This window comes from Schistocerca americana, chromosome 1 (genome assembly GCF_021461395.2).
Source record: "Schistocerca americana isolate TAMUIC-IGC-003095 chromosome 1, iqSchAmer2.1, whole genome shotgun sequence".
Classification (NCBI taxonomy): domain Eukaryota; kingdom Metazoa; phylum Arthropoda; class Insecta; order Orthoptera; family Acrididae; genus Schistocerca; species Schistocerca americana.
The window spans coordinates 421,233,729-421,253,819 of NC_060119.1; the positions used below are offsets into that span (position 1 = coordinate 421,233,729).

At 39.2% G+C, this 20,091-nt stretch overlaps 1 protein-coding gene across 1 annotated transcript in view; it reads right to left on the bottom strand.

The window, feature by feature from the left end:
* The window catches only part of LOC124602458 (28S ribosomal protein S18a, mitochondrial), a 67,005-nt gene that overhangs the window by 34,537 nt on the left and 12,377 nt on the right, over positions 1-20,091 (bottom strand). Inside the window, exon 2 of the mRNA XM_047136322.1 lies at positions 15,987-16,123. Within this exon, the coding sequence (XP_046992278.1) occupies positions 15,987-16,123 (137 nt within the window). The remainder of the gene's footprint in view (positions 1-15,986; positions 16,124-20,091) is intronic.

The following is a 20,091-nucleotide window of genomic DNA, read 5'->3' on the forward strand; positions in this document are numbered from 1 at the left end:
TTGGTACAAAAAGTTTCGTGGAACCACTGAGATGCTATTTCTCTATCAGTCCACGCTTTCTTCCGAGCACAATACTGCACTGGTAACGTATTTCCATTACTGTGTTGAAATCACCGAGGTTGTTTGGGATTTCCCAATCACTTTGAGTGATAGTTTATGACTCCCATCTGCACTACAATATACTGTTAATGTTACAAGCTGTTTCTGTTGTTTGTACCAAAGAGCTTCCTTCTTATTCTTGGCAGCTAATGCTTCTGATGCAAGCATTTTTCAAAAAGGCCAGTTTCATCACCATTGTACATTATATTTTGATTTTCTTTATCAACTCTTCTGCATCTTTATAGTTAGATGAGTGACTTTTCCGGGTGACTGTCAGCGGCCATGTGTCATCACTTTTTCCAGTTTAATAGCCAACCCTCACGTGCTGCAAAAAGTTACTGCTGCCAAGTTGTCGGTTGGTTTTGGGTAGGGGAACAAACAGTGGGTTGTCGATCCAATGATCTAGGACAGGAGAAATCAAGGGAGGAATGACACAAATAGCACAGTCCAGTCATGGGGAAAAGAGATGTCAGGGCAGCAGGAAGAGGAAAGAACAGGTGAGGGGTGGGTGGAAATGGAGAGATCAGGAGTGCCCCAGAAACACTACACATGGCAGGGCAACAGCACCAGCACAGACCCGTCCCGACACCCACACCATACCATCACCACAATACAATGGGGACAATACCAGGGAAAGAAGACACAAGAAAAGGACAAACCAAAACAGCACAACAGGCCACACAAAATATAGGGGAAAGGTGGGGAGAACCTGGATAGTGTGGAGGCATGGTGAAGGACAACACTTACGCTAACTGATGGACTCACATTCAAGAGGAAAACTTCAAGGAAGGATGAAAAAGAAATGGCAAGCGGAACAAAACTGTAAGAAATACAGGAAACCAGGTAGATAGCCAGGTTGACACAAGTAAGAGCACCAAGAGGGGTAGGAGGTGGCAGAAGGGGAGGAGCAAGGACAGGGAGGGAGAAGCACCGGGAAGGAAATGCAGCCTGGGAACGAAGAATGGGCTGCAATAGCTTGGGACCAGATGTGCACCATGCATAAACTCTTGAAAGAACTGTGAGCTCCCTGGAGGGAGGGGGGGGGGGGGGGTTGTTTGTTAAATGATGCAACTTCTTTTTCTTCTGCTCTATTGTCGGGCTACTGACTGCAATTCCTTTATAACCTTCTATAAACAGCCACATCCAGTTCATCACTCTCACTCTTTCACATAGCCTTCCATTCTCACAACTCTCTCTCCATGTGGGTTGTGTACTGTCAAATATCATCATCTTTCTTTTTGATGTCAAACAGTTGCTTGTCCTATACTGTATTCAGCAGCAATGGCAGTTTGAGAAGAATCTGTGTTCAGTTAATCTAAAATTTAGAGTTTCTGCTCGGGGTCTGGTGTAACCAGTTTCCTTTTAGAAGCAATTTCTGCCAGAGTGACTGGAGGCCAGATATATGAGCCGAATTACTGAGAGGCCAAAGGAGGAGGAGGAGATTAGTATTTAACGTCCTGCTTCAGACTGCTGAGTGCTGGATTAGTGAGAGCTTAGTCCAATACAGAAACAGTGAACATTATACTCACTCATAAATATTTTTGAGAGATTGTGTGATTACAAATCAGTCTCAATCTGAGTCAAAGCTATAACTACAGAAGTTTACACTCTTTAACATACAGATATACAGAGCATTATGAATGACTACTACAGGAAACAAAAATACACTGCTCACAAATGATGATGAATTACTGATCTCTGTGACAGAATTTGTCCTTCAATACTAAAGGAAGAGCTTGTGCCACCTGTTCACATAAAAGAGAACCTGCAGCCTTGAAAGTAACTTCTGATAGATGGAAGATATTTCATATACACCTTTAGTTGACAGGTTCTTAACTGAGAATTGGTGAAGTAAAATAACCAATGACTACATTCTTGGAAAATAAGGACAGTGCACAATCATCTACATTGGATTAAGTACAAGATAACACTGAGTTAAAAACCATTATAGTTGTCTTTGGCTAACGACAGGCATAATAAAATATCATTACAGCTGTATCCCATAGAACAGTACTCTGACACCTAATACTATCTGAAAATGAAGATTCCTGGAAGTAACAAGACATGGTTAGACAAAAGTGAATTTGACAAACAAATTTGATCTTTAATGATGGTCTTAAGAGGGGTAGGACATCAAACGGGCCGACTTGGAGCAGGAGAGGCACCACAGGACATTTTATTTTCTACTGTCTATACTTTTACAAATAAATTCATAAAACTTTGTCAGCATGACCAGGAAGCATTCGGGATTCACACCCATAGCAGTGGAAGTTCAAAAACATAACAAAATACTTTTTTTACATGTGAAATTTCATCATTTTTTCACTTACTATTGGCTGCATTTGTTGCTATAGGTACACTTTTCTTAATAACTAAGAGAGACTGTTCAATGAATTTTGCACAGCATACAAACCATACTTACAGGTGTCTGAAACTCTAGAATTTTCCAAATCTATTAAAAACTGTGGTAAAAATTGAGATAATTAACTACAAAATTTGATTTTTTTCTAAACAAAGCTTAAAATGTAACAGCTCATTCATTTTTTCATAAATTAAATAGATTCTAGAGTTTCAGACACCTGTAAGTATGGTTTGTATGCTGTGCAAAATTTATTGAACAGTCTCTCTTACTTATTAAGAAAAGTGTACCTATAGCAACAAATGCAGCCAATAGTAAGTGAAAAAATGATGAAATTTCACATGTAAAAACAATTTTTTTGTTTTGTTTTTGAACTTCCACTGCTACGAGCGTGAATCCTGAATCCTTCCTGGTCATGCTGACACAGTTTTATGAATTTACTTATGAAAGTATAGACAGTGGAAATTAAAATGTCCTGTGGTGCCTCTCCTGCTCCAAGTCGGCCCGTTTGACGTCCTACCCCCCTTAACATTGCCTGCTCACAACTGACTTGTCAAACACGGATCTGTTGTTTACAGATGTTTATGCAAACTTTCACCTTAGTAACTCAGCCAGCCTCATTTATATGCCAGTAATAAAACCAATCTCAACTTTTTGAAGAGGCCACATACTTTATAATGCACTGCCAACGGTCATACATGGGTTTGAGAAGGATATGGCCTTTATGGCAGAGTTAAAAAGATCTCTGAGGAGTCTTTCTACAATAAAGGGAATGTTAGCTTACAAAAATAGTATGTCCTTGTTAATTGTTGAATACATTTTCGATGTGATAACATGTGCACTATCTTTACTGTGAGAGGCTTTGCCCAAGAATGTTTCTGTTACTGGTTTCCTGTTTTCTCCATTTCAGATGCTGTTGCAACACACCACCACAGTGAAGGGAATCAATTACAGTTGCAAAGGAAGTAGTGTTGGAAGGTGTGATTATATTTTTCAGAAGTGTAATAGAATAGCTTCATGTCATTGTTTATTGTTCTTATGTTGTAGGGTAACTGTATGCTCTAGATGTGTGTGGTCTTATTGACTGTTTTGTTTCCAAATAAAATAATGAGTGAGTTGACGCAGTGTTAAGGCACTGAACTCCCATTCAGGTGGAGTAGGGATCAAACCCCCCAACTGGTCATCCTGACTTTGATCTTGCATAATTTCCCAAAGTTGCTCATGTGAATGCAGGAATGGAATCACTGAGAAGGCCATGTTAACTTCCTGCCCCATCCTTGTGCAATCCAACCCAAATTAGTGTGTTTTTTATATAATGTATATTTTACATCTGTAATGTATCTGGCATACCCTACAAAGATGCGTTAAATGGTCAGAGGACAAATAAGGAAGTAACTGATTACTTCTATCACAGTTATGTAGGATTTAATAAGGTAGATAACTGGTTTCAGCCATCAGGGGCTACAAGCAGGCATGGTAAAAGACACTAAAAGAACTGAGCATATGAAAAATTAAAAATGTTAATTACAATACTAATCACTCTTGATTGCACGGCTTTTTAAAAAATTAATAATCCAACATCAAAATTGGTAAGCTCCAGCTGGTCTCTCTGCTCGTCACCTAATGGGACATGGTCTGAAGATGATTTTTGATAAAAATCTAAACTGATTGCCAGTCTGATGTTGGATTATTAATTATTAATACAGCCTTGCAATCAAAACTACTTGGTACTTAATTACGTATTTGATTGCTGTTGTTTTCCAGTAATGATTTTAAAAGTTATTAAAAACATTAGTTGAATTACAATGAAGCTCAAAGTCAAAAATCCAGGTCAATGACAAAAGCCAAGATCTTTATATTCACAGCAGGGGTGAAACAGGGTGATGTTCTCCATAAAATCTGATTTAACTTAGTGCAACAGTCAGGTACTAAAGAAGACAAAAGACAAAAATCATATGCAGTCGTATGGCAATTGTGGCATGAGATACAAGCATCTGTACTGGTTCTCTGGGTATGAGAAACATTTGTTTATGGTTGACATGAAATGTATACATAATAAAATGAACTGTTATTCTGTGTACAAAAGAGTATATAAAAATATTAAGTATCTCATTGTGATGTATATGAACAGCAGTATCAATATTTCACAATAATCTGTTTTGTAGTAAAGCTATTGCAAACAATGAAAACAACAGAAACTGGTTTTCATAATTTTTTTACTCTGGTTCGAATCTTCCTATGAGAAAGACTTATTTATCTTGCAACATATTTCTGGTAAATATTTGCTGTTACTGCTAACTGAAGAATTTATTTCAGTAGTGTTAACATCTCTAGATTTGCGAAAAATTAATGGTACATTTTTTTTAGAGATTAATAACATGTGGTACAGTGCAAGATATAATTACTATCGTTGGCTGCCATTTGCAAAATGACAGATTCTTCTTTTAAAAAATGGAGCATTCAGGATCGAATGTAACAATATTACAAGAAGAAAAGTTGTTACATATAGCGGGGATGCTGAGTCACAGATACGCACAGCAAAAAGACTCACATTAAAGCTTTCAGCCGTTAAGGCCTTTGTCAACAATACACGCACACACACACACACACACACACACACACACACACACACACACACGCGCGCGAGAAACTCGCGCACATGACTGCAGTCTCAGGCAACTGAAACCACACTGCGTGGAGCAGCACCAGTGCATGATGGGAGTGATGACTGGGTGGGGGTAAGGAGAAGGCTGGAGTGGGGAAGGGGAGGGATAATATAGTGGGGGTGGCAGACAGTGAAGTGTTGCAGGTTAGACTGAGGGCAGGGGAGAGGTGAGGGGGGAGGGGGAGTAGCAAAAAAGGAGACAAATAAAAAGATTGAGTGTGATGGCGGAATGATGGTTGGGTAGTGCTGGAATGGGAACCTGGAAGGGGCTGCATGGGTGAGGACAGTGATTAACAAAGGTTGATGCCAGGCGGGTTACAGGTATATAGGATGTGTCGCAGGGAAATTTCCCATCTGCGCAATTCAGAAAAGCTCGTGCAGGTGGGAAGGATCCATATGGCTGTGAAGCAGTCATTAAAATGAAGGATATCATGTTTGGCAGCATGTTCAGCGACAGGGTGGTCCACTTATTTCTTGGCCACAGTTTGTCCATGGCCATTCATGTAGACAGACAGCTTGTTCGTTGTCATGCCTACATAGAATGCAGCACAGTGGTTGCAGCTTAGCTTGTAGACCACATGACTGGTTTCCCAGGTAGCCCTGCCTTTGATGGGATAGGTGATGTTTGTGACCAGACTGGAGTAGGTGGTGGTGGGAGGATGTATGGGATAAGTCTTGCATAGAGATCTGTTACAGGGTTATGAGCCATGAGGTAAGGGATTGGGTGCAGGGGTTGTGTAAGGATGAACGAGTATATTGTGTAGGTTTGGTGGACGGTGGAATACCACCATGGGAGGGGTGAGAAGGATAATGGGCAGGACATTTCTCATTTCAGAGCACGGCGAGAGGTAATCGAAACCCCAGCAGAGAATGTAATTCAGTTGCTGCAGTCCTGGGTGGTACTGAGTTACGAGGGCAATGCTCCTCTGTGGCCAGACGGTGGAACTTTGGGATGTGGTGGGAGACTGGAAAGATAAGGCATGGGAGACCTGTTTTTGTACAAGGTTTGGAGGATAATTACTGTCAGTGAAGGCTTCAGTGAGACCCTCAGTATACTTCGAGAGGGACTGCTAGTCACTGCAGATACGATGACCACGGGTAGCTAGACTGTAGGGAAGGGACTACTTGGTATGGAACGAGTGGCAGCTGTCAAATTGGAGGCATTGCTGGTGGTTAGTAGGTTTGATACAGATGGAGATACTGATGTAGCCATGTTTGAGGTGGAGGTCAACATCTAGGAAGGTGGCTTGTTGGGTCGAGTGGGACCAGGTGAAGCAAATGGGGGAGAAGTTGTTGAGGTTCTGGAGGAATGTGGATAGGGTGTCTTCACCTTCGATAATGTCATCAATGAATCTGAACCTTGTGAGGGGCTTAGGATTCTGGGTTTTTAGAAGATTCCTCTAGATGGTCCATGAACAGGTTGGCATAGGATGGGTGCCCATACCCATACCCCAGATTTTTTGTATGTAATGCTGTAAGGCGACAAGAGAATCACAGGAAAGAAGAAAAAGTAGAACGGACATTGAGTATAGTGATGCAAAAGAAAATAGTAACGAAGGGATTCTTCTTTTACATTATTCCAACATTACATGACGTAAAGGAAAAGGAGATGGGTTACAATTACTTTCTCGAGTAAGCAGACTTAAGTTAATTTCATTCATTTTGCAAAGAGTAGTATCAATATCAAAACAGATTCTTGTGATTGTCACTTCACGGCTATATTTTGTTGAAGTGATGACATTTTCCACAGCTAAGAAAGTATTCAGCTTTGAATTAATAATAGGTGCACCATGCAAAGGGTGTTTCTCCACTTGAACCTATGAAAGTATAACTTATTATTCATGATAAAAGGCATTCTATTACACTCCTAATATATTTCTAAAAGTAAATGATTAAGGTGCTTCATACTGATCTGTTCCTGATTTATTTTTCAGCTATACAGACATTTCAAAGTGATTTTTTTATCAGGCACTTGAATATAGAAAGCCTTGGCAATATCAAAGACAGAATTTCTTGCCCTTGGAATGAAGCTGTAGTGAATATGTTGTAGATCATCACATATGATCTTACACTTACTGGCCAACCCAGATCAATCTATGACAATCTTTTCCTGTACTTTGAGTCAACATTGCCAAAGCAGATATCTGAAGAAAAAAACTCCTTATGTATTTCGCTGCATGATTGTAAAAAACCATCTCCAATATGTTTTGTTACACATGAACAATTTATCCATTACATTCTCTAAGACAATTGCACACATTTGCACATTTAATATACAAAGAACAATATAATGAAAACAGTTGCAACAACTTCTTTTAGCAAACATGTATTAAACATGTATTTTAAAAAACTTCATAGTGCAAATTTTGAAAACATTATCAATAACTTTAATAGCCTAGTTGGTAACTAAATTGGTAATCATTGGAAGAATGCTCAGACGGGAACAATCTGACGATTCCGGGCTGGTTTTTTGTCATCCTCCCTCTATCTCTCTTTTTCACTGCCTGTAGCCTGCATGGGGATGTTAACATGTATCTTTCAAGGGAATGTTCAAACTTACCAGACTGCTTTCATTGGTTGCAGTAGTGTAGTGAGAAATGGGTCAAAAGTCATTAATTTAGCACCGAACTAATAACAAATAACAATACAAAAAACTTTGTGTAACATATCATTAAATACAAATGGATGACTTTAACCCAATTTTGAACTCACAACCAATGTAATCATGTGCCGTTAACAATGTTTGGTGACCTGATAAGTTGATAACTACTTGAAGCAGATGCAACTGCAACCCACTGTAAATGTGGAACTGTGTATCTGAAAATGATACATGAACTGATCAATTAATAACTGGTTAAGACAAATACAATTACAAACCCACAACTGATGTAGCAGTGTTCACATAACTAAATGTTATGAACTTGACTTACTGTTTTTACAAGTGCATTGTGAGAAACTGTGATGTGACTAATTAACAAATAGTACATGTGGAATTCCTGTCCACAAAACTTCATACAATTGTGGTCCAGTCATTCCAGAGAAACATTTGTTTATGGCTGACATGAAACGTTACATAATAAAATGAACTGTTATTCTGTGCACAAATGAGAAATTGAAAATATTAATTCTCACTGGAATTTATATAAAAAGCACTATCGATATTTCACAATAATGTACATTTTGTAGTAAAGCTACTGAGAATAATGGAAACAACACAAATTTATTTTCAAAAGTTTTTTTTTCTTTGTTTGAATCTTCCAACAAGAAAGATGTGGATGTAAACATGTGTGTCTTGTAACACATTTCTGGTAAATACACTGGTGTCCAAAATTAAAGCAGAAGATGGAAATTTTGCAATGTTGCATTGATTTTGCCACAAGATAATATAAACAGGTGATCATACAGTACAAACAATGTAAAGAATACAGAACATAAACAACTGCAACATACATAATGGTAGACAAAAATGTTCTTCATTTTTTTCCAACTTGACAGATTTGCACGCACGTTTTGAGAACTGGTTAATGTGCTCAGAATGGGGTGTGACCACCTTTGGAACCAATACAGGCATGACAACAATGGGACATGCTGTGAATGATGTCATCAGGCTCATGTTGAGGCAGTAACACCCATTCTTCCTGCAGAGCTGTTCACGGTCTTGGAGAGCGGTTGCTGGATGCTGATGTGACGCAAGCCATCTCCCTAGTGCATCCCAGGCTTGCTCTATGGCATTCAAATCGAGCAGGCCACATCACACGTGCAATAACTTCCATTTCCAAGAAAATATCAAACACCCGTGCTCTATGAGGTCGAGCATTAGGGTCTGTAATTACAAAGTCTGGGCCCAAAGAATCTCGCAACCACAAATTCCAAAGAGAGCAGTTAAATCTTGCCGATTCACCCGTACAATTTCGTGAAGAGGGATTCGAGTGGTAAACATAATTTCTGCTCACACCATTAGGGATCCTCCTCAATATCCCTATTTTTCCACAATGTTTGGGTCATGAAATCGTGTTCCATGTTCTCTCAAGACACAAATCCATTGAGAATCACTCTAGGCTAAATCAGGGCCCATCTGTGAAAACAACGTTGGCCCACTGTTTGACTGTCCAGGTGGCCTGTTGATGACTACTATAGACATTCCCTTCTGTGAAGATGTGTCAGAGGTACACATACAGGAGGTCTCCAACAATAAAGGCCACACTGCCAAAGCCTCCTGCACACCATTTGCCCCAATACAACACGTCCAGTGGATGCTGTGAGCTCACATGCCAGTTGCCATGCAACACTAATCCGGTACCATTGTGCCACTTACAGCCAAATACTGGTCCTCTCTTCTGAAGTCACATGTGGTTGGCCCTGCCCTGGTCTTTGGGATACAGTTTCGGTCTACATCTACATCCATACTCTGCAAGCCACCTGACGGTGTGTGACGGAGGGTAACTTGAGTACCTGTATCGGTTCTCCCTTCTATTCCAGTCTCGTATTGTTCGGGGAAAGAAGGATTGTCGGTATGCTTCTGTGTGGGCTCTAATCTCTCTGATTTTATCCTCATGGTCTCTTCGCGAGATATACGTAGGAGGGAGAAATATACTGCTTGACTCCTCGGTGAAGGTATGTTCTCGAAACTTTAACAAAAGCCCGTACCGAGCTACTGAGTGTCTCTCCTGCAGAGTCTTCCGCCGGAGTTTATCTATCATCTCTGTAACGCTTTCGCGATTACTAAACGAGCCTGTAACGAAGCGCGCTGCTCTCTGTTGGATCTTCTCTATCTCTTCTATCATCCCTATCTGGTACGGATCCCACACTGCTGAGCAGTATTCAAGCAGTGGGCGAACAAGCATACTGTAACCTACTTCCTTTGTTTTCGGATTGCATTTCCTTAGCATTCTTCCAATGAATCTCAGTCTGGCATCTGCTTTACTGACGATCAACTTTATATGATCATTCCATTTTAAATCACTCCTAATGCGTACTCCCAGATAATTTATGGAATTGACTGCTTCCAGTTGCTGACCTGCTATTTTGTAGCTAAATGATAAGGGATCTTTCTTTCTATGTATTCGCAGCACATTACACTTTTTTACATTGAGATTCAATTGCCATTCCCTGCACCATGCGTCAATTCGCTGCATATCATCCTGCATTTCAGAACAATTTTCCATTGTTATAACCTCTCGATACACCACAGCATCATCTGCAAAAAGCCTCAGTGAACTTTCGGTGTCATCTACAAGGTCATTTATGTATATTGTGAATAGCAACGGTCCTATGTCACTCCCCTGCGGCACACCTGAAATCACTCTTACTTCGGAAGACTTCTCTCCATTGAGAATGACATGCTGCGTTCTTTTATCTAGGAACTCTTCAATCCAATCACACAATTGGTCTGATAGTCCATACGCTCTTACTTTGTTCATGAAACGACTGTGGGGAACTGTATCGAACGCCTTGCGGAAGTCAAGAAACACGGCATCTACCCATGAACCCGTGTCTATGGCCCTCTGAGTCTCGTGGACGAATAGCGCGAGTTGGGTTTCTCACGACCCGTCTTTTTCGAAACCCATGCCGATTCCTACAGAGTAGATTTCTAGTCTCCAGAAAAGTCATTATACTCGAACATAATACGTGTTACAAAATTCTACAACTGATCGACATTAAAGATATAAGTCTATAGTTCTGCACATCTGTTCGATGTCCCTTCTTGAAAACGGGGATGACCTGTGCCCTTTTCCAATCCTTTGGAATGCTACGCTCTTCTAGAGACCTACGGTACGCCGCTGCAAGAAGGGGGGCAAGTTCCTTTGCGTACTCTGTGTAAAATTGAACTGGTATCCCATCAGGTCCAGCGCCCTTTCCTCTTTTGAGGAATTTTAATTGTTTTTCTATCCCTCTGTCATCTATTTCGATATCTACCATTTTGTCATCTGTGCGACAATCTAGAGAAGGAACTACAGTGCAGTCTTCTTCTGTGAAACAGCTTTGGAAAAAAGACATTTAGTATTTCGGCCTTTAGTCTGTCATCCTCTGTTTCAGTGCCAGTTTGGTCACAGAGTGTCGGGACATTTTGATTTGAGCCACCTACCACTTTGACATAAGACCAAAATTTCTTAGGATTTTCTGCCAAGTCAGTACACAGAACTTTACTTTCCAATTCATTGAACGCCTCTCGCATAGCCCTCCTCACACTACATTTCGCTTCGCGTAATTTTTGTTTGTCTGCAAGGCTTTGGCTATGTTTATGGTTGCTGTGAAGTTCCCTTTGCTTCCGCAGCAGTTTTCTAACTCCGTTGTTTTACCACGGTGGCTCTTTTCCATCTCTTACGATCTTGCTTGGCACATACTCATCTAACGCATATTGTACGATGGTTTTGAACTGTCCACCAATCCTCAACACTATCTGTACTTGAGACAAAACTTTTGTGTTGACCCATCAGATACTCTGTAATCTGCTTTTTGTCACTTTTGCTAAACAGAAAAATCTTCCTACCTTTTTTAATATTTCTATTTACGGCTGAAATCATCGACGCAGTAACCGCTTTATGATCGCTGATTCCCTGTTCTGCATTAACTGTTTCAAATAGTTCCGGTCTGTCACCAAAAGGTCTAATATGTTATCGCCAAGAGTCGGTTCTCTGTTTAACTGCTCAAGGTAGTTTTCAGATAAAGCACTTTAAAAAATTTCACTGGATTCTTTGTCCCTGCCACCTGTTATGAACATTTGAGTCTCCCAGTCTATATCCGGCAAATTAAAATCTCCACCCAGAACTACAACACAGTGGGGAAATTACTCGAAATATTTTCCAAATTATCCTTCAGGTGCTCAGCCACAACAGCTGCTGAGCGAGGGGGCCTATAGAGACCTCCAATTACCATGTCTGAGCCTGCTTTAACCGTGACCTTCACCTAAATTATTTCACATTTCGAATCTCCATCAATTTCCTTCGATAATATTGCACTTCTTATCACTATAAACACGCTTCCCCCTTCACTGGCCAGCCCGTCTCTGCGGTATACATTCCAATCTGAGTTAGGATTTCATTACTGTTTACGTCTGGTTTCGGCCAACTTTCTGTCCGTAGTACTATATGGGCATTGTGACCGTTTATTAATGAGAGCAGTTCCCGGAACTTTCTATAGATGCTCCTGCAGTTTACTATTAGCACATTAATATTGTTATTCCCTGTTGCATTTTGCCTACTCCTACCTTGCCGCGTCTCAGGAGGCGTCTTGTCGGGCCTAGGGAGGGAATTCTCTAACCTAAAAAACCCACATGTGCACTCCACACGTACTCCGCTACCCTTGTAGCCACTTCCAGCGTGTAGTGCACGCCTGACCTATTCAGGGGGACCCTATGTTTCTCCACTCGATAGCGGAGGTTGAGAAATTTGCACCCCAGATCTCCACAGAATCGTCTGAGCCTCTGGTTTAAGCCTTCCACTCGGCTCCAAACCAGAGGACCGCGATCGGTTCTGGGAACGATACTACAAATAGTTAGCTCAGATTCCACCCCGCGAGCGAGGCTTTCCGCCTTCACCAATTCCGCCGACTGCCTGTACGAACTGAGGATGACCTCTGAACACAGACGGCAGGAGTTATTGGTGCCGACATGAGCAACAATTTGCAGTCGGGTGCACCCATTGCTCTCTATCGCCGCTGGCAGGGCCTCCTCCATATCTCAGATGAGAACCCCCGGCAAGCAGACACAGTGAACACTGGCCTTCTTCCCCGACCTTAACGCTATTTCCCTAAGGGGCTCCATCACCCGCCTAACGTTGGAGCTCTCAATAACTAATAAACCCCTCCCCCCATGTGCCTGCTCGGACCTTGCTGAAGGAGTGGTCTCTATAAACTGTCACCACATCCAAGAATGATTCACATTAAGCCATCAGGCCAAATCAGTTTATGACTGTCCTGCTTCCATTCTTTCTATGGCCCACCACTGCAGAGAGTCTGGTAGGCATCTTCTCTGTGCCATACTGCACTGTCCGTGACTGTGTGCAAAGCGATTGTGGATGTGGGGCTACCGAACAAACACTATCTCAATTCATAGGTGCCCTGATATCACCATTGGAATTGTTGTCCATTGACTGAAATGCCACCTTCCTTGCAGAACATGATTGCACAGTCATCTGATTGACAGTTTGTATGATTATATCATGAATTAGACACAGGACAGGAAAATAGCAGTTTGTTGCTTTAATTTTGGACACCAGTGTACATGCTGTTACTGATAACTGAACCAGTTATTTCAGTAGCATTAACACACCCGTGTGTACAAAAAACTAATTGTACATTTTTTCAGAGATTAATAATGGTGATACAGTATGAGTTGTAATTACTACTGTTGGCTGCCATTTGCAAGATGACAGATTCTTTTTTTAAATTAATCCAATATTACATGGTGTAAAGCAAAAGGAAATGAGTTACAATTAATTTCTTGAATAAACAGACTTAACTCAAGTTAGTTTCATTCACTTTGCAAAGAGTAGTATCAATATCAAAACATTCTTGCATCTTCTGCTTCACAGCTATATTTTGTTCAAGTGACAAGATTTTACATGAAGTGCTCAACTTTGAATTAATAGAAGGTGTACCACATAAAGGGTGTTTCTCCAGGTGAGTCTATGAAAGTGTAAATTATTATTAAAGTTAAAAGACATTCTGTTACAACCCTGAGGTATTTCTAAAAGCAAAATAGTTAAGGTGCTTCACAATTATCCACTCCCAATTTAATTTAGGTTTATACAGACATTCCAAAACGGTTTATTTATCGGGCACTTGAATATAGAAAGCCTTAACAGTATAAAAGATAGAATTTCTTGCTAACGGAATGAGGTTGTACCGAGTATGTTGTAAACAGCCTCATGTGATCCTACAATGTGTTATGAACAGCACAAGTGTATTCACGCCTATTGTTCAGCAACTCATACAAACACACAATACACATTCACACACACAAATACACCACACTGACACAACAATGAATCTACACATCAATATACACAGAAAATCACTACACATACTTGAAGAAATACAAAAAGTAATGGGACCAGAAGGAGCCAAAACTGTAAATTAAACTATGACAGAATGTAGAATAAGTCCAATTTTAAGGTCAGCAGAAGACAATACAACCTGATGCCCTTATTAAAATGTTTTAAAGGTGTCAACTGTTTCAGTAATCTAAGTTCTTTTCTACAGTGATAATACAAGATAATTAGAGAATGGACACAACTATGAAACAGCCTTTTTTGCAATCTCAGGAGTGTTTAAAATTTCTTTAATTACAAGAAAAACAAAAGAATACTATTCCCCTGTACAACCAGTTTTTACTTATGGTTTGGAAATGTGGACAAAGAGAGAAGCAGATATGAACAACACAAGATCATCTGAACAAATATATGAACTTGTGGTGGGGCAGAATGTTGGGGTATAAGATACGGCCAATGAACTACAGCAACTTATACAAGGTGAAGACGTAGTTACACTTATCAAATCACTTGTTAGACATAAGGAGATGATATCATATGACAAGACACCCATGAGAAAAATGTAAGTAAGACCATATTCCACACAAAAGAAGGACCAAACAAAGGTAAGATAGATACACAATGTGTTGGATGACCTTACCGAGATTGCGATCTGAGAATGGAGGAGAAAAACAGAGAACATAGATATGTGGAACAGACCATTAAGGAAGCCCAGACCCATCAAAAGATGCAGTGCCCAAAGAAGAACTAACAGAAGAGCATTTGTGTACACATTCTAAAATTCTGAAACCTCTCAGTCTGCAGCAGAAACATATTCAGAAACGATCAGTCTAGCGAAGAGATTCCACATCACCAAAATTATCATCATCAGTCCTAGAGAAAATTTATAGACCCTTACCTAGAAAAACAAAAAAGGAATTTGTAATAACCTCCCACAGTGGACATGAGTCAGGCGATTATGCCAAGCGTAGTGTATGCTGACAATCAAAAGTTGCAGCCACAGGTACTCGAGATGGCTGCCAGGGCAGCCTAGTCACTGACTGCAGTCACCTGTTCCACTGTGTGCACTAAGCATGATTCCAGTAACAATAGATAGTGACAACAGCTTTATAAGGCCATACATGGGTCTCTCAGTAGTCAAATGTATTCATTACTTTTAATTACATCCAGTGTGCCCTTGTTGTTGCGACTCCATGCCCTAATAAATCCTAACTTTTTTTATGATCATGTGTTTCCTTGCGTTCCTAGTTAGAACAGAATACATGCAGATGGAACACATCTGAGGCACCAATGTTCTGATGGTGGCAATGCCCAGTTTGTCTTAATCATGGATAAACTTCAATGACAAATGGAAAAAATCATTTAAGTTAGAAAGGTGGCTTAAAAATAATTATGATATTATTAAATAGAGCACAATGGACACAGAGAAAAAAAAATTGACATTAACAACAAAGTCATAGAACCACGTTACATTTTGTTTACGGCTGAAGACTACCTGCATAGTCAGAAAAAAGAAAATAAACAAAAGAGTAAAAATGGACTGGAGTTCTTTTGATAAAGTAAATTCAGTTTTCAAAACTAAGCTCTCAATATATCAGAAAAGAATTGCTTCTATTCAGTTTGTAAATCTAGTATCGAGCTTTGACAGTGAGAAACTTAGTGTGAGAACAATACAAAGTAAGCAATGTAGAGATTAGTTATTCATATTATTTCTACTAGAGCTGTTAGCATCAAGTGCGAACTACCAATAATAATAATAATAATAATAATAATAATAATAATAATAAAAAAGAGGCAACATTCTATCACCAGTGTACATTTAATCTTAAAAAGAACTGCTGACAGGATAATCACTTCAAGTAAAAAAGTTTACCGTATGTTTTATGTCCAGGTCCAAGGCACACAAACGGCATGGACCATCTGATGGTGTCCTAACTAAGAGTGGCTGTCGTGGAGATGGCACAGTGACAGCTTCAATGATAAGAGTCTTGCCTTCTTTCTTCTCCTGAACTATGGAAAAGGCAGCATTATATTCTTAACACCATATAGTGTCTATAAATTAATTAAAGTAGTGTACAAATCTCTAATGCACAACAACAATTAATATAGTTACTTTGAATTGGAACACCTTATTTTTGAAATAAAATAGTAAATACAATCTACTTTTCTATGTTTCTCATTCCTGATTGGTACTGGTGCAATCATCTTGTGCAGATCAATGGGTAAGTGTCAGATTACAAATACTTGTGACTGGTGTTCAATCCCCAGTTACATCCAAGGGTATTTTATGTCACTTGCCATTTCTTTTGTCACCAGAAATGATAAGTTAATGTGAAAAATGCCAAGAGGCATTGTGATGCAGAGTCCACCACACAATTGCAGTCTCAAACACAAACGCAACTCACGCACACAATTGCAGTCTCAGGTTACTGAAACCACACTGCCTGCAAGTTTTCGTTTTTATGATAAAACAAAAATATGTTAAATATGGAGCAAAGAGACATAAGACTGCACTGTAGAAGTATCTTATCTTTTAGCACAATCTTTATTTTGCATTCTCGTTTGTTGGTTTTGGCAATTCACAAGCAAACAATCTTCCAACCTAACCTATACCACAACCAAGATTTCAAGATTTCAGGAGAAAGGGGGCAAGAGTGACAAAATCACACTGTAGCCTCCTAATAGAAACAAACCCAGTAAAACACTGGTTACAACCAAACTTCAGGTTGATCACAAATACAGAGCTATATTATTTTTTATTTCTACTTGATCTAACTAAATTATTCACCTGAATCTGGAACAATACAGCACTACAAAGAAGTAATCACGGCCCAAAGCTAATTAATTTTTAAAACATGGATGATATTTTTCGAGATTAAACTAAAATAAAATTAATGCCTGAAACTCATTGTATTCCTTACATACACATCATTGGAACATTCCTCATCATGTGGTCCAGTGTTTGAGGTGGTATTCATTCAGCCATATCCAAACTTAATGGAGTGTTATGGGATGATTCCACAATGTCTAGGATTGATATGTACATAAGTTTCAACTTGATATTGCCTTTGGTTCCATTTCTACAGGCTCTTTTCGACAGGAGTCCTAAGTTTACACCCACCTACACACATGTGAAAGTGCCAATTTTGGACAACTTTATAAACATGGTCTTAATTTACAAGCACCGCTTTTGTATAATTAAACAATATTTTGTGCTGAATAAGAACATAATACTGATCAGAATTAAATATATCTGAGGACAGCCGTACTTTGTGCTTCTTCACAAATAGGAAAATATACTGTGAGAGTTGGAGAGTCCATCTTCAATCAGCCACAAATCATTTTTAAGAACAAATTTAGCCAAGAATTGGTCATACGACACACAGTCAAGCTATCTTATAGGGCTTTTTGTACAATGGCCTCTGTCCTTCACTATCAAAATATATACACCTGCAACTTTGATGAAAATGTTTTGGGTGCTAAATTTTGGGTAGTCCTGGGGGTCGGTATCTTAGCTATATGTTCAACTTATTTATCTTGCTGTATCCTGGAAGAGTTTTCTTTTAGCTTCACAAGCTATACAGTTTGATTTTTGACCCATGCCTCTTTACGGCTGAAAAACATCACTCAAAGTTATTACTTTCCATACCCAGCATATATCCTCAAATATGACGATGAGTAAAAAGAAAGTAAAATCAGCAGAAACTGCTTTTACATTAATAAAATACAAGTGTAGTTAAGTACACATTAACTTCAAACAAGAAAACAAATGAAAATCCAGAAAGTTAGAACTTTAAACACACTGTAAGACTGGAATAGTTCTTTTTCACTTCAGACTGAATATTTTGCCAATACTGTCTTGTTCAGACTGAGGAAATACATTTCTTCTTGATGCTGTTGGTGGCACCTTTATGATTTTAAATAAGTGTTGCTACGCAATCTAGCATGACCAATGGAAGGAATGGGCAGGGCCAAGGGATGGATAAAGATCACCATGGCATATTTTTGTTTGAATGAAACTATGTACAATTACCACTCACCATGCATACTACTCAAGTTATAGCATTGCAGTTGAAACAGCCAGATTTTCTTCATCTGCTTTAACTGAGAAGGCTGCAGCATGGAAACTCCGCTTACTCTGATCTTGTTTTAATCAGTGGGCTTGAACTGATTATTTTCTCCTTTTAATATCCCCCCTCCTTCCTAATTCCAGCTATTTTCCACAATAAGCAAAGTCTTATGAAAAATTTGAGAGGAGCGAAGATTACAAAAAACGTTTTAGTTTACTTAGCTTTTTGTGTAGAGTTGGCTTCAGTCTTGTTTACAGGTCCGATTTTTTCATCTGAAATTCTCACATTTTAGATTCTCATGGTTGAATTGATCTCAATAAATTTGAAGATTGCTGTTGCAGAGTTTTTGTTGTTATGCTAATATATTTTGTCACATTTTAGTACATCATACAGTCTTTTGAATTTTCACATTAACAAAGCCGAAATTTCATTGTTCGCCCAAAATACAAAAATACGTCCAATCACATCACAGGCATGCTTACTGCTACTTCATTCTGCGGTAATAACCATATTCCAAAGGGTTTACAATTTTTCTTGACAAATGAATGTTAATTTTGATTATTATTTCATAAATGAATCCAGAAATAAACATAGTGAACAGTACTAGGCTTCAAAATTAATTTCAGTTTCAAATGTTTCTGTAAAAAAATTAATTTTAACTGAACACTGAGGGCTAGTACTTATCGATTGTAACATCAAAAATAAAGTAACTCCTCTTCATAAATTTTAGCTTGAAATATAACATTGTGTATAAAATTATATGAAGTTTTCAGAAAAGCAGCTGAGATAATACTGACCTGTCCAAAATTTGAAAAATAATATTGGTATTGATGACTACGGTTGAGAAAAATAATGCTAGAGGAGGATGTCCCATTATATCTTGTCTCAGAAATTGTGTGGCCTGTGGCTAACCTTCTTTCATGATACGTCACTGCAGAACTTTAACAGATCAAGAGGCATCAATATTTGGTTATCTAAAGGCTTCTGTGAATGACCATTAACTGCCAGAGCATCAGCTGATCCATTGCAAGGATATTTTCCATGGCTGGTCTCAAAGAAATTCCACTCAACATATGTACCAAAGTCCTTTTCATGAAGACACAACTTAATAAAACTCCTATCCTGGGCAGCAGATCCAACACTAAGGTAGTGAATGTCCAATTTCTCCTATCATTAACTTCAAATATTTAATCAGCCCTGTTATGAATGCCTGAACTGCCCTGGTATCATGAAGAAGGCACTCACTAACAGACATTTATATTCTGTAGTTGTTTACTACCAAAGTAAAACACAAAGGGATGTAATGTTGCTTGGTTCCCACAAGAAGCCCTTTAACAGTACCTTCCATGTGAAACGAACAGTGGCGGTTGCTGTGTAAGAGCACAAGAGTGCTTCAACACTAACATGCAACACCTTGTGGATTTCTTGGTTATTTTTCTTTCAATGCTACTAATCTTAATGTAGATGCTGCCGTCTGAAAGGTATGGCACTTAAATCTACCATGCTACTGGTCCTCTAGAATGCGTGAAACTTGGCATCTGGGCCGTAAGTACACACACACTCATGTACGTCTTAAGGAGCTATTGTGCATGGATAGCTCGCATTACGTTATTGCCTTATGGGCCAAATACATACGCAATGGATAAACAATGTGCACAGTTCCCGATGTGCACAGCTAGCTCTTGCCACTCAAATTGAAGTTTACATCAGTGCCGCCAGGTGGTAGCATACTGCAGTACACTTTTACCCCCATTTACTCGGCATAAATCTTGCTAGATGACAGTCCATTCCGCAGATATGCTAATTCAATCACTGCACACTGTCATAAAATTAGATTGGACATCAGTATATGTTAAAGCTGTAATGACGGTAAACCTATTTTGTGGGTTTCTGATTAAGTTATAATAT